The sequence below is a fragment of the Athene noctua genome, chromosome 8, assembly GCF_965140245.1.
Source record: "Athene noctua chromosome 8, bAthNoc1.hap1.1, whole genome shotgun sequence".
NCBI classification, from domain to species: Eukaryota; Metazoa; Chordata; class Aves; order Strigiformes; family Strigidae; genus Athene; species Athene noctua.
Genome location: NC_134044.1, coordinates 15,609,712 through 15,624,351, shown reverse-complemented (window position 1 = coordinate 15,624,351; position 14,640 = coordinate 15,609,712). Strand labels below are relative to the sequence as shown.

The following is a 14,640-nucleotide window of genomic DNA, read 5'->3' as shown; positions in this document are numbered from 1 at the left end:
GGGCAGGGACAGACAGCTGCCGAATGCAGAGCAGCTCAGAGACCCTTCTGCAGGGACAGCAGTAGCTGCAGTCAGCATGGGGGACACTGCGCAGCGAAGGGATGGGAGTGTCCCCTGCTGGCTGCAGCTCTGGGTGCTGTGGGGCTGCTGCCGGGGTCTCTCAAGAGGGCCAGGGGGTTGCTGTGCATTTTGACACTTGATTTGAACCGTCAGAAGGAAGAGGGCTGGGCGGCCCAGGCTCTCTGAGTTGGGGTCAGCAGGGCTGGAGGGCTCAGGTCTGCTGGTCTGCAAATGCTGGGCACACCTGGACAGCTTCCCCTCCACCTCTCTCCATCACTTTGAGTTTGGCTCTGACTACCCGTGACTTTTTTTTAGCCAGGATTTTTAGCTGTCCCCATCACAACAGGGTGAGATCCCAAGGAAAGCGGGAGCTGTGAAGGACTGGCAGCAGCTTTCGGATCACTGCCCTGGGCAATAAACCTCCTGGAGCAGGACGGCAGCAGCCCCTGCTCCAGCGGGCAGCGTGCCTGCCGGCAGCAACACATAGCTCTGCAAAGCTGCCCGTGCTGGCTGTGAAACCAGGATCCTCCGCCCTCGCCGGCTCAGAGGGACATGTAGCCAAGGAAAACACCACTCCCACAGCCAGCACCAAGGCCGGGCATGGGCACAGGGCAGGCAACAGGCTCCGGAGGGTCCTTGTGCAACCCAGAGGGCACTGCCCACAGCAGCAGCAGCCGCCAGCTGCCCCCTAAAGCCTCGGCTGCAGTGGGGAGCAGAGCACAAGCACAGCTGCAGTGCCAGGCGGTGATGCCAGCACCACAAGCCCAGCATGGATACAGATGGTTTATTAACACAAACACACTAGGTTCTCCATCCTGCCTTTCATTAGAGGCTCCCTGCGCTTGGCTCAATCCCCTGCACTGCCGGCTGCCCCTGGCCTCTCTCCCTCCTGCTGTCAGCAGGGCTGTGAGCAGCTTCCTCTGTGGCCGTGCGCTTCCCCTGCCAGGCCTTATTTTCTCCACAAAGTCTCCCCCTCTGCTTCCAGGATTAATCACCGCTGCCTGCGCAGCTGACCCCGACAGCACTGGAGAGCCTTGCCCAGAGGAAGGCAGCTGAGGCAGGGGCAGGCACACATGTGTGCAAACATAACACACTCCACAGAGCTTATTGCAAATGCTGGTGACAGGAGGGGCTGCAGTCCCCCTTCCCAGGATTTGGTGCTGCTCCGGAGCCCACCCTCCCAGAATAAGACAATTCTACAAACCCCTGTACCAGCAGGGCTTGCCAAAGCGCAGACAGCTTACCTTTCAGCTGCCCGCTTAAACACAGATCCTCGCCTCTGCCGTGGAGCCAAGGGTCACCTCTGTTCCTTGGCCCAGCATAGCAGCACCTCACCCCATCAAACAGCCTCCCCTCCCAGCAAACAGGGTGCCAGGGGAGGGCAGGAGTTCAGGGGGGACATACCTAAGCACCTCGGCCACTAACCAGGTTTCTGCAGCACCGATTAAGCACTCAGCAGAGCAGAGCAGCGGCTGTTTCACAGCAATTTGAGCCTATTGGCTAATTAAAAAATTAGGCTGCCTGCCAGAGACAGATGACAAATCATCCCTACCACCCACACAGGGCAGGCACCTGGGTGAGCTCAAGGGTCTAGTGCAGCAGCAATGGCCCCAGGTACTGATGGCAGCATTGCCCTGCTTGCCTTGTTCCACACCCTACAGCCATCTCCAGAGGGATGGGGAAGAGTCAGAACAAGATGGATGCATTTTGTTCCAGGAAATTAATTTTTCCTGTGCATCCAAGTGTCTCCTCATAATCCATCAAGGTCTGAGGGACTAATATTTAATGGTGCTCAACACCTTGGCTCTTAACCAGACTCCAAGGCAGAGACATCACTGAGCACATGACAGCTTTCAAGATGGAGCTGGAAGTGCTGCTTGTTGTGTATTCAATACATGGTGCCACTGGGGCAGGAGTGTGAAGACACTTTTTGGAGTTGCAGGAAGAGCAGCAGGAAACCTTTTAATCAGACAAAATAAAGTTTAATTCCAGGTTGCCATAAATTACTAAGCAGTGTGGACAGAAAGCTGTGAAGTAACGAGCGGGTGAGATGGAAAGGGAAACCAAGAAGAGATACAGGAAAATAAATGCATTTAGGTAGATGAGCTCATGTCCTGATTAACTGCACACGGTGGGGGAAGGGGCTGCAGGCAGATTTTGTCCTTTATTCTTTCTGCTAAGCTCTAATGAGCTAGACCAGAGTGGGGAGCGAGGTCCGGGGGAGACCAGCCCTACCATCAACTCTGGGTGATACCCAGTAGCTTCCACCCTTTAGGGACAGGGGAGCAGGGCTGGCTGGGGAGGGAGGAGGGCAGCACCCACCCACAGCACCGGGCACCGAGACCCTGCTGCTCCGTGGGGAGTGGGGAAACAGCTGCACATGCCTGCCCCAGCCTGACAGATCTAGGACATCCAAAAATAATCGATGGTGGCATGGCAGCGAGGCGCGGCCAGTGGAAATGATGAGAAGTGACACCAGCCCTGGGGACTGCAGGTTGTGCTGGCCCCCAGCGGCAGTGGTGCTGCAGGGAAGGGGCCTCTGCCATGCCCAAGCACCCGGGGGGCTGCCAGGTAACTGCCGAGAAGCACCCACATGCTCCTCATCACAGCAGCCCTTCCCACCAGATCCTCTGCAGCAGGGCTGGGGTCGAGGGGCTCTCCTGCCATGAGAGGCACGTCCTGCAGGCAGCTGGATGGGGTTAGGGTCTCCTTTTGGCAGGTGAGGATGCTCCTACAAGGCCACAGCCTCTGGCATTTAACTGGAGTTGGCTTATTTAAAGGTCTGCTGTTGCCTGCTCCCAAAAAGCACCATGAAAACAACTCCCACAGCACAAAAGGCTCGCCCCAGCAAGGAACAATGGCTGGCATCACTCTCCCTATTGCTTTCAAATCCATCACTCCAGTCTCTTCTCTACTCATCACAGGATCTGACATGAGTGCGTGCAGCCCAGAGACAGGCTGGGGAAGGAATCTGGCTGTTTTTCACGTGGCTGCACCATGAAGCAGGGAGGGAGGTTATGAGAGCACACCAGAAACTATTAACACTCCCTCCATTCCTTTAAAGATGGAAACATTTTTGCCAGAAAATAAACCCTTCAGCTACTGCAGCATCCTGTGGGAACCGTGGCTTGGGAGCATATGTCTCCGGGGCCATCTCCCACGACTCCACCATAGACTCCAATTTTCTGTGCCTCTTCATAACATCTCTGCTTTGATAATGCACCATCAGGCCTGGAGCATCTGGGACACAGGCACTCTCCTCCTAGCACTCTCCCAACCCGCTGCACCTCTGCATATCCCCAGTGTGGTGGGGCTCAGCAATGATGGCAACACTCAGCCAACAGGAAAGGATCAGGAGTGACACACTCTCAGAATGTTCTTTTATTACAATGTAAGTTGCTGAGTTCTGGGGGTAGCTGCACTGTGCACCAGGAATTGCTCTGCAGCTGACAGGAGGAAGAGGAGATGATGCTTCCCCACCTCCCTCTGCCTCTCCACCTTAACAGAACTCTGATGCATATTTTCTTTGTTCATTGTGTGACGCAGGATTAGTGCACAGTAACTCAGTGCTCACAGGTGCTGTTGAGGGGAAACATTGCGTGCAGTCACCTGGTACCTGCGGGCAAACAAAGCCTGACCCGGGCAACCCTGCATTATGGATTCGAATGTTGCAGCTGCAGTGGCAAACCATCACGCACGCACATCTACAAATGCAATAAACAGTGTTTTCAGGATGCTGCCTGCCTGCTTTTACAGAAGCACACTAGCAGAAGACAGTTACTGGAGAAGGCGCTGTTCCAGCAAACAGATTATTTTCTTGACACCCATTCCCCCGGGCTCCCAGGCTCTTCACCTCCACAGCCAGCGGCAGGAGTGCTCCGGGTGCCTGGCCTTGGTGCAGGCAAGGTGCACTGAGAAGGCAGAGCACAGCTCAGCACTCACTCCAACACGTCTCCTCCCTGGCCTTTTGCCCTCCCTCCAGTTCCACTCGGTGGGAAAGGCGTAAGCTGATGCTCACAGAGGCTGTTGTGACTCTGGGAGCAGGCAAAGGCTGATATCAGTTTCGTGGGAGACCAAGCTGGAGACAGCAGCTGGAGCCTGCTGCAAGCAGCACCAAATCCCAAGCGGCCTGGGGCTTGGTCATTAACAGGCAGCTTGGACAAACATCATTATAATCTGGTCTACGCTTAATAATAAGTACAGCCGTTGATAATGAGCTAGAGAAACTGCCCCGCTCAGAGTTTGAGGCCAGGGAGACCACTGGACCTCCCATTTGATCCTGGTGTGCCTCAAATGTTAAGCCCAGACACCCGCTCTGAAGTCGATGGCCCAGCTCCCCGCCAGCAGCCGCTTCCCTGGGCACAGCCCTGCTTATTCACTGCACCAGCCGCTGTGCTTCCCCCCACCACACACAACCACATCCCCCCCAACATGCTCCTGCACAGCTCACAGCTTGGGAAGATCCCAAGGCTTGGTGTCTATCAGACAGCTGCTCTTCCATGAGGCAGCCCAGCATCTACACTGTCCTGCAGCAAGGAGCTCCACAGATCACTGCACTCGCTGTTTTAAACCCACCTCTCACCAACTCTGATGCCCCCCAGTTCTTGTACAAACATCCACCACGCATGGCTCGTGGCTTCCCAGACCACACCGTAATCCCTTGGCCAGCCCTCTCCCAAACCGGAGGGTCCCAGTCAGCCTGGTTTGTCCTCTACAGAAGCCACTGCTCTTCTCTGAACCTCTGTCAGGTTTTTCCTAAGGACCATATTGATATGCCATAAATTTCAGCAATGTAGCAATACTCTGTTCTCCTTCCCTGTAGCTCCTCACCTGTGTTTAGTCACACAGAAACTTACCCACTTCTCCTACTGCTGTTTAGTTCCCTTACGAGCCTCTGATAAATAACCTTTCAAAAGCACCTGCAGACCAACCTCCTGAGTTTTTAGTCAGCATGTCCCCAGGTGTGTTTTCACAGTAGAATACTACCCAGCTCCTACTTCTCTTTTCCACTGCTTCTTGTAAGCACTGCATCCAGTGATCTTAATAATTCAGTTGTATCTCACCTCACCAATAGTGATAATTAGGTCAAGTATTTCCTCACCAAATATCTTCTCCCAAATATTTTCCAACACATCCACTTTCACACCCAGATTCCTAACACCAGAATAAACCAGACAGGGAACTGGCTCTCTTCCTCTTCTCAGTCCCATACTTCCAAAGTATTTAGAACAGGCTGAGGGTGGGCCAAATGGAATTTGTGTCTCTCGCTGGCTGTTAGCTAGACACCTTCTGATGGCTCTTGCTGTCTGCTCTCAGAGCCTTCTGCAAGTCAGCTCTGGGATGCAGAAGACACCAAAGCAGCAGAGAGGCTGGGCACAAAGAGGAACCATCCTGTTGAGCTGCTTTCCTGGAGATCTCCAAGCCTAATTCTATGCATATGCTTGTAAGAGATCCCATTAGTGGAATTAAACATTGCAGTCACGCTCCATCCTGTTCTGCACTCTTTCCTCCACTGCCCATGTGAAGACACAGAGCCACATCAGCACGAGCAGGGGGTCTGTCTTCGCTGGGAGTCCCTCTCTGGGCAAACAACCCGGCCATGGCTCTGCAAAGCTGAACCCCACCAGCTTCGGGGGGAGCAGAGTTGCATTCCTCTCCCTGCCGACCCAGAGATGTACCAGGATTAACGAGTTAGTGCTCTGGCAGCGCCTGGAAGATGCAGCATGCTGTACAAGGGCTAACCTCATGCATGGCATGAGCACCCCATGCTCATTTCCCCCCTCCTTTGTCAGGGCTTCTGCCTTCAGGCTGGGCCAGTCAGTGAAAGAGTGAAACCCTGAGTGCTCCCCCACATGCTGCCAGGCGCGGAAGAGGAGACCATGTTCAGAGATGATGCTACCCTCCAGGAAAACTGCCAGCTGTTCTTACTAGCCAGGAAACCCTGCTGCCTCTAGCTTGTCAAATACCATCTTCAGTCAAGTTCTGCTAAATACCCCTCACTCCATGTGAGATATGGTACCTCCAGACAGGCTTCAGAGAGTCCCCTGAGCTAACAGACTCCACTCCTCTGTCCGAGTTGGCAGAGAAAACCGCAAAGCTCCTTCTCTGTCCTGTCGCATTTTCTCTCTGCTCCATCTCTTGTCCCACGGGGTCGTCCTGCTGCAGCACAGCAATGGAGTCAAACACCAACTGCAGTTTTTGAAGCTCTGCCCAAGCTGCTGGATGCTAATGTCTCTCCCTGGACCCACCAGCTGCTGCAGACACCCAGTTGCTAAACTAATTCTCCCTGAAAACTACAAGGATGTGGGGTGTGGGGCAAGAATTCCCTGGGGAGCCCACAGCTTCCCCAGGCTGCCTCCCTCTGCCACCCCAACTCCTCCTCCCCTCGCTGGTGGCGGCACCAGTAGCCTGTCCCATGATCTTGCCTGCCAAGCAGACCTGCCCGGCAAACCTGCCCAGACATCACTCCTTCACGTGTCCGCAAGGAGGGCAATAAAAAGCTTGCTGGGTCCTTTTAAGGTACACGACTAAAATGACAAATGATTAGAGGGATCAAAGCCAGCTCTTGGACAGGCATACTGAAAAGGAAAGTAAAAAGGTCTGAGTCCTTGTCCTCCTTCCTCCTCCCAGCACTGCTCTGCATGTCCCAAGACCATTTTATGCTGGCATCGTCCTCATCCTGGCAGCTCCTCCTAAGCCTGAACCCTGCTTGTCCTCTCTCTGTGTAACTTTCTCATCACTTCTCCCTTGTGGAACCATTGCGATGCATCAAGCCCTCCTCCAGCTCCTCAGGCCTGGCCACACCACATTAAAAGAGGATTTATGAGCCACCAGCACAGACAAGAGTTATGCAGTCTGCACTTCTGCACACTGCATACCAAGTCCCCAGCTGGTTTAAATCAGATTAACTCCACTGATGTAAGACATTTAAAGCAAGAGAGTTCTATGATTTAGACTAGCTAAGAAGCTGTTATATTACAGTTTGGCAGCTGCAGGTTTTAGATCTGAAGTTTTTTGGGCAAATGTCCCAAGCAACAGTGAAAGACAGTGCATCTGAGTGGCAAAACCCATTTATTCTCAGTGCAACACACACGCAGTCAGCACGTGTTCCACAAAAGTTTGGTTTTTTTTTTTTAAATAACCCTAGCATTCAGTTTTCAGTGCCATCGGTCTGCAAAGTCAGTGCCCCATCACAACTCCAAGGCTCCAAACAAATCACTAAGTCATGATGCCATGGAAATGCCTCCCTTCAGAAAATGATAAATTTGGGAAACTAAAGCCAGGCAACTTTAAGGCAAAGGCTGCTAGCTGTTGAAAAAACCTATAGACTGATTAATACAAATGCAAACAAACATCCATCAGTTTAATATTCAGATCAGAGCCTTCATTTCTGCTGGAGGATGCTTAAACTTCCAATCAAATCTGGCTTCCACAAAAAAATGGTGCTAACACTGTGGAGCCAGATGTGCCTGCAGAAGTGTGCAAAAAGACGCAGCACTCAGGGCAGGTGAAACAACACAGAAATTCACCAGGAAAAATGCCAATACTTCCTGAAAAGGAAGGATTAGTCCTTTCTCCTCCAACTTAGCCAAACGGCTTCTTCATACCAGTAGAGGCTGGTTTGTCAGAGCCAGGAGAGTGGCAGGAGCCTGTGCCATGGCCATGCCACCTGCAAGCCTGTGAGCAGGCAGGAGAGCTGCTGCCTTCCCTGCTGCCTCCCGTCTGGTGCTGGCTGTGCAGGGAAGGGGCTGGGGAGCCCCACCAGCCCCATAAATCACCAGGCACCCAGCACAGTAAATCTGACCTCCCCTGCAAGGGAAATATAAATCAGCTTTACTAGCAGCTTCTGAAACAAAAACTAAGCTCATGAAACTGTAAAAATGCCTCTTTAAACATCCTGTGCCCCAGACCACTGAAAGCACCATCAGGCTGAGGGACAGCAAACAAGCTTTCCAAGAGACGAGACAACTTGTGGGTTGACAAACTGAGAAAAGGCATTTCAGGCTCAGCAGCTTCTCGATGGCAGGCGGCAACAACATGGATATCTTTAGCACACAGTAAAGACAGGGTAAGGAATCGGGAGGAGTGAATTAGCCAGCATTAATACTGTCGTTTGTATGCAGCATACTTCAAAGCACTTGCCGTGCAGACATCACCAGACACACAAAAAAATTACCCAAGTCTAATGGAGAGTGAAGTACAGCACATTCGCTGGAACCCACAGGGCCAAGATCGGCAAGGGTTGGACAGGACCCTCGGGGCCACCTCACCCCACAGCCCCCCTGGGGTATGAAGTAAGCCACCTCCCTGCCTGCTCCTCCCTAATGCCTGCCCGCACATATTAAACACCACTGCCCAGCTGTTTAAGGAGCATGGGATGGCTGTGCCAGGAGGATGGGGCAAGTCCAGAGGAAGCCTCACAAACCAGTGCTGAGGCAGGAGCTACTGGGCAGAGTCAAACTGGGACGAGGCTCAGCAGGGGCACAGGGGAGTGGCAGACATTCATGTCCCAGCAAGAGTGAGACTGAGCCTGGGATCCATAGTAGGCAGACTGGAGGGAATATTATGGCTGAGCAGAGGCTCCAGATGCTGAGGGAGCTGCTGGTGCCGGTGGTATTAGCTATGGGAACAGCTATTTCAGCAACACACACGTGGGAATGGGCCACCCCCGCATGCCATCCACAAACAGCTTCCAGAAGCTGGTCACCTCCTCCTGAGGCAGGTGTATGGCCAGGCAGGACCTCGGGGCTCCCTGCCACCCGCACCCTGCCACAGCTCAGGGAGGGCACATGGCCAGCCCGGGAGGGGACGTGGCCATCACCGGTCCATCAGGCCAGCGAGGCAGCTGGCAGGGAGAGCTGAGGGACCAGTGCTAGGAAGGGACAGGCAGTGCTGGGGGAACTCCAGGAAAGGGGTTTGGAGGCCAGGGATGCAACACCCTCCTCGTGCCAACTGGTCCAAGGCTAGAGACCATGCTGGTCCCAGGAGAAGCAGCAGTGTGCAGCTGGGAAGGAAAACATGGCATCAACTGAGCCAAGCCCCTTCTGCCAGCTGCCTTGTTTTCCTGCAGATTTATTGTTGTTTCTGCACTTAACAACAGCAGAGCAAAGGCACAATAAGGAAACTTAAGTGATCAGTGGCTGCTAATCAGCAGAGCTTTCCAAGAGCTCCCTGAAGCCAAGAGGAAAGGCTGGACAGCCGCTCTCTGCTGATGCTGGTTAGCACACAGCTGTACCATAAGCATGTAGCACCTCTTTCTGCTGACATCCTGAGGCAAAGGGAGGCTGTAAACACACACAGGGCAAGCACGCTTGCTCCTGTCTCACCTCTCCAACCATCTCAAGGCATGAGGACAGGCCAGCCACCGTGCAGCATGGACAGCCTCCAATCACTCATGCCAGTGGAGACCTGGATGGGGGCACTCTTGGACTCCAGGGTCCGTCACTCTGCAGGAAGGAGCAGAAGACCAGGAGCCCACCCCAAAAGTATATTAACTTTTTTTGCATTTCAAATAGCACCAGATAACACCTCCATGCGGAAGAACAAGAGACCCTGTGCTGCTGGAGGCAGCTGCTGTAGCAGCTCAGCAGAGGCTTACCTTTGGGCATGATGCGATGCATTGCAACCGACAAGAAGAAGATCGAGTCGCTGTAGTACGTTCCCGATCCGGCACTGAAGTGTTTCTGCATTGCTTCGACGATTGGAAACAGTTTTTCCGTCAGCTCATTCACATCATGGACTATTACCTGGGAGAGACACCAGAAACACCACTGAGCTGCCGCCTCTGGGGACTGGTCCAGCACTGGTAGCCTTTGCTCAGCCTGCACCAGCGCAGGTGAGGGGGGCAGGTCGTTAAAGCACAAATACTGCAGGTGGCACTGCTGCTGCACAAAGGGGCCCGACCGCCCCGGCCTCTGCACGCTCCCCTGCCATGAGAGCCCGCTAAGTGCAGCAGGGAGAGGAGGGAAGGATTTTTACAGCCATTTCATAACTGTGAGATGGGCAGACTTGAATCCACTCACACAATCAAGTGTTTTCAATATTCTGTGTTTTTTTTCTGGTCTGTTCCCACTGCCTAATGCAACCATGTATCTGGTCTCCCATATGGAGCCCATCAGAAGATGGTTTGCTCCAGGCTCTGGCACCCTGCCGTTCAGAGGCAAGCCAGACCACGTCACTTACCCTGAGGACCAAGACTCTCTCCCTGCTACAGAGGCGGGCTGCGACAGGGCCAGGGACGCAGCCCGGATTTCCTGAGCCTCAGCCCAGTGTGGAGGCAAGCTCTGCAGCACGTCCCACTGGGGCTGGAGGGGGAAAGGGAGGATGGGCCACAGCATGCCGATGAAAATCCAGGCATCAGGAGTTGCAGCAGAGCTGAGCAACTTCTCTAGATGGATCTCAGCCCACTTGTGCTGGAGCTTTGCTGGCGCTCTGCACTTCTCAGCTCTCCTGGAGCCCACGTACCAGCATCGGCCCTGGCCCGCCTGCCCAGGTCGTGGCTGTGGGCCAGAAACAGGAGCAATGGCAAATGTACCTTGTCAGCTACTGAAATTTTACAAGCTTATAATTAATTTTGGTCAAAGTCCGAGGAACAGGAACTTTCAGGCAGCCTGATGCTCATTATACACACAGGACACAGGTCACTGAATCACACAAGATAACCAGAGGGATTTTCAGGGTAATTAAGAGAGACAGAGGACACGACCCTGGTGCGGATAAAGGGGAGTGCAGGAACTCAAGTGTGGAGACTCGAGGTCGCGCCGCCTCCTTCGAGCCAGGGAAAGCAGGAAGAGCTCTGCAGGAACTGAAGGCCAGTGAGGACATAACTTTGCAGCAGTACTTGAATTTTGGAAAGGGGAGCCTATAGCCCTTGTTTGAGGGATACTGAGACACTCTCCCAAGCTGGTCTTGCCTTGAGCAGGGAACTCAACCCCATGATCTCCATAGTTCCTTCCAAACTAAGCTATTCAATGGTTCTATGGTTTCACTGCTTTTCCCTATTTAAACTTAATCTGCTTAAGAACAAGGAGACCTGCACTATATACTTGAAAGTGCAGGATAGAGCATTTGCTTTTATTTACAAAAAAATAAACCCTAAACCAAGTCAAGCACTTCAGAGGAAAAGGCATCTCTGGAGCCCAAGCTGGTGCAATGACCATCCTCTCTATGGGATGCCTAAGGGGCTGCTTTGACACCTAGCAAGGCTGGCACAGAGGTGGAGGCAGTGAGCAGTCTGGAGCTTCTTCCTCCCACACCTTCCTGAAGAAAACATTACCCAGAGCAAAGCGCCCTCGTATCAGAGCTGAGCTCACCAGAGGTGGGGAGCCGCTCGTGGGACCCACAGCACACCAAACAAGGCAAGGTGATGGGCCCAGGCACGATGGCCGAGCCCACAGTGGGGTACCACTGGAGGATAGCCACAGTAGAGTCTCCACAGCCACCCTCCTGGGAAGGGCACCCCAAACAACCATCCTTGCCCACTGATCCTTGCTGTCAGCTGGGCACTGTACAAGAGCCCTCACACAGGCTCTGTGACCAGCATGTCTCTCGGCGGGGCAGCCACGCTGCTGGTGTCCCAGCTGCTGGGCTTGGGGCCAAGGGCCTGCAGGAGGACAGCAGGAAAAACACAGAACAACATGTACCAGGAAAGTGCATTGGGAGAGCTCATCAGCAGCCACACCTGGCTTTAGATAGCACAGCACATTCCCCAACACACCGCAGGGGAGGAAACTCTGATACCCGTAACATTACGGCATCATCTCGCCCCAGCCCTGTCAGGCTTTCCCTTCGTGGTTAGCACCGGCAGCACCGCAGGAACGGGTGGTAGAGCAGCACAGCTGTGGGGAGCAGATTGGCAGCAGCATGTGCGGCACTGGCAGTGATCCCAGGTGACTAAACACAGCAAACCATCACTGCTCTTCAGGTGCAAAGGCACTGACCGCCTGCGCATGGAGCTGAGCACCACCAGAACCAGCGCCACTGGGATGCGTGATACTCTCCTGCCAGCCCAGCTTGGTGTGGGCAGCTTTGGGGTCTGGCTGGACTGGAGAAGCATGGAGGAGAAATACAGCACCTGTAACCACCCTTCTGTGCCCAGCAAAGGCAGCCTGAGGTCTGCACAGCACACAGGAAACAGCTGAGCAGGGGGAAAAAAAATCAAACCGATTCCAGTCACCTCTGAAACGAGCAGAGTGCCAAAAGGGGCCACAGTGGACAAAAACCATGGGAAAAATACTCCTGAAAACTCCAGACACAGCATCATCCACCCTCCCTCCCCTGCCAAAGAAAACAGGAAAATGTGTGTCTTTTGCCCACTCTTTGGTTCGGCGCTTCTGCAAAGCAAACTCCTGAGCAGCTGAATCTTCCTTCTGCAGCCACAGCCTCTCCAGGACTGCAAGGGCTTCTCCTCTCCGCACTGCTGACTTTAGCACAGCTTGTTGATCTGCTGCTAATTTTGTACTTTGTTATTTATTTGTGTAGCAGCTTTCAGTAAATCCCCATAGCTAAATCTGATGTTTGTTGAGGACATTAAGAAAAGTAAGTTCCAGGGGTTTCCCGTGCACGCATAATTTTATAAACACACGTCCCACGCCGAGAAAAGACCCTTTCAACTGATTCACTAGGAAAAAACAACCCACATTTTGTTTCTCTTTAACTTTCCTTCCTTCTCGTGCTGTGTATCTTTGCAGCTCTCTTGTAAGCGTGGGGTCATGTCAGCTCAGTTACATTCACCCCAGCACGTCTTTGCACAGCACCGGCCCCACAGAGTCCTCAGCGCTTGGCAGCATCCTCCGTGGCGCTGATCTAAACAAGCAACCAGGAAGAGCAACAAGCAGAGCATGCATTTAATTTTATTCTCAGAGGGGAACGGAATAAATAAGTGATATGAATCAGCACAAGGAGTCATCACGCAGCCCAGAGTTGCAGGAAACGGGGTGAGTCGGGGCTCTTTGTAAGCACAGTATCGGCCGCTCAGACAGGCCCGGGCTCGCTCCCGCGCACGTCCCGCTCGCTGGGAAGCAGGAGAGGCTGCAGAGATCACCCTGCAACCCACAGGACAGGACGCGCTCTCTGCAACTGCAAGCATAAAAGCCCTGGTAGGAGCCCAGGAAAAGCAGCCCGTAAGAGCCCCAAACCCCCGCAAGCCGGGGTGCCGAGGTGCAGGCATGGCCGGGAGGCCGGGCCCACGCTGGTGTGCGTGGTGGGTGCTCGGCTGGGCACGGCCGCCCACGGGTGCTGCCTGGCCAGCTCCCGCCGTCCCCGCCGTCCTCCACCCCACGCCAAAAAGCCACGCAGGCACCACATCGCGGAGCACCAGCTCCATCTGCCGCTCGGTCGGCACGCTGCGCTCCCAGCTCCACATCTGGGACACATCTGTACAGGCACTGCGGGCCGCTGACGCCGTGCCACGACTGGCCCGTGACTGGGAGAGCCCCGGCCTGCCCTGCCCAGGGTCCTGTGCCACCCTGCCACGGTGCGTCCCAACCTCGGCTCTCACCCCCCGCACACTGCCCGGGCAGGCTGCCGCCCGCTCCTTCACTCTTCAGATTTTGAAAGTTCCTGGATTTGCTTAGGGAGAGACAAGAGCTGGCCCATGACCTTGTCTGAGGGCTGGGATCCAGGGCTGATTCCTAGACTGATTCAGTCTAACAGAGGACACAAATGAGCTCAGATCTGCTGGGAGGGGAGGGCAAGGAGCTCCAAAAGTAGAGCCCAAATCACATACTCGTGAAGTAAAGCTGAGGGTGTTTATCAACCCTGCCTCGGCCGTGCCTCTGGGCCTGCTCTAGGAAAACAGTGTGAGGACCAGGAGAGTGTTCTGGGGATGCCACGAGAAGCAGGAAAGGAGAGGCTTCAGGATGATTTGTACAGACAACATTAAGGTTACAGCCCTAGTTACATCTCAGCAGAGTTCAGCCAATATTAGGTATCTGACAAACGAGAAATGAAGTTACAGAAGTAGAGGACGATGCCAAGCAATACTCTGCAGCAGCACCTCAGGACATGAGAGTCACGTTACCTGCAGTCTCTGAACTTAATACTCCTCCAGTTCTCAGACACCTGCTGAATGTGAAGAAAAGCCTGACTTTGCACGGACTGTACTGAATGCAGTTTTGGGAAGCAGAACCGTTTCTCTGTCAGGTAGCAGGATGAACATTCGCACGTGGAAGCACCACTCCTACCTTTGCCAGCTCTCCACTCCCTTTTTCAAGAGCCACGAGCAGCAGAGCAACAGCCTTTCCTGATCACGGTCCTGCAGGACCTCTTGGGAAACCATCTCCACAGGAGCACACGTGGTCCTTGCGCCGAGGCACTGAGCTGGGGCTAACGACAGGGCCTCTGGGAGAGCAGCGGCTTCGCTCAGAGCCGCTGCTCTGCTCCTCAAAGGGCTTTCCCTGAGGTGCTCCCAGGCCACGCAGCCACCAGCCCTGGGTGAGAAAATCGCCGGGAACCCCTGGAGCTGGCAGCGGCGGGGAGCGCAGGGCCTCAGCTCGCACAGGACGAGCCCTTCGAAAGGCTCATGAGGCTGGGGAGAGGCGCAGCCTTCCCCCGCTCGGCGGGGCAGCAAAGACCCTCTGG

At 54.2% G+C, this 14,640-nt stretch overlaps 1 protein-coding gene across 1 annotated transcript in view; it reads right to left on the bottom strand.

Moving 5' to 3' along the window:
* XXYLT1 (xyloside xylosyltransferase 1) overlaps positions 1 to 14,640 on the bottom strand; it is a 36,229-nt gene that overhangs the window by 20,926 nt on the left and 663 nt on the right. Inside the window, exon 2 of the mRNA XM_074912010.1 lies at positions 9,659 to 9,806. Coding sequence (XP_074768111.1) covers positions 9,659 to 9,806 — 148 coding nt within the window. The remainder of the gene's footprint in view (positions 1 to 9,658; positions 9,807 to 14,640) is intronic.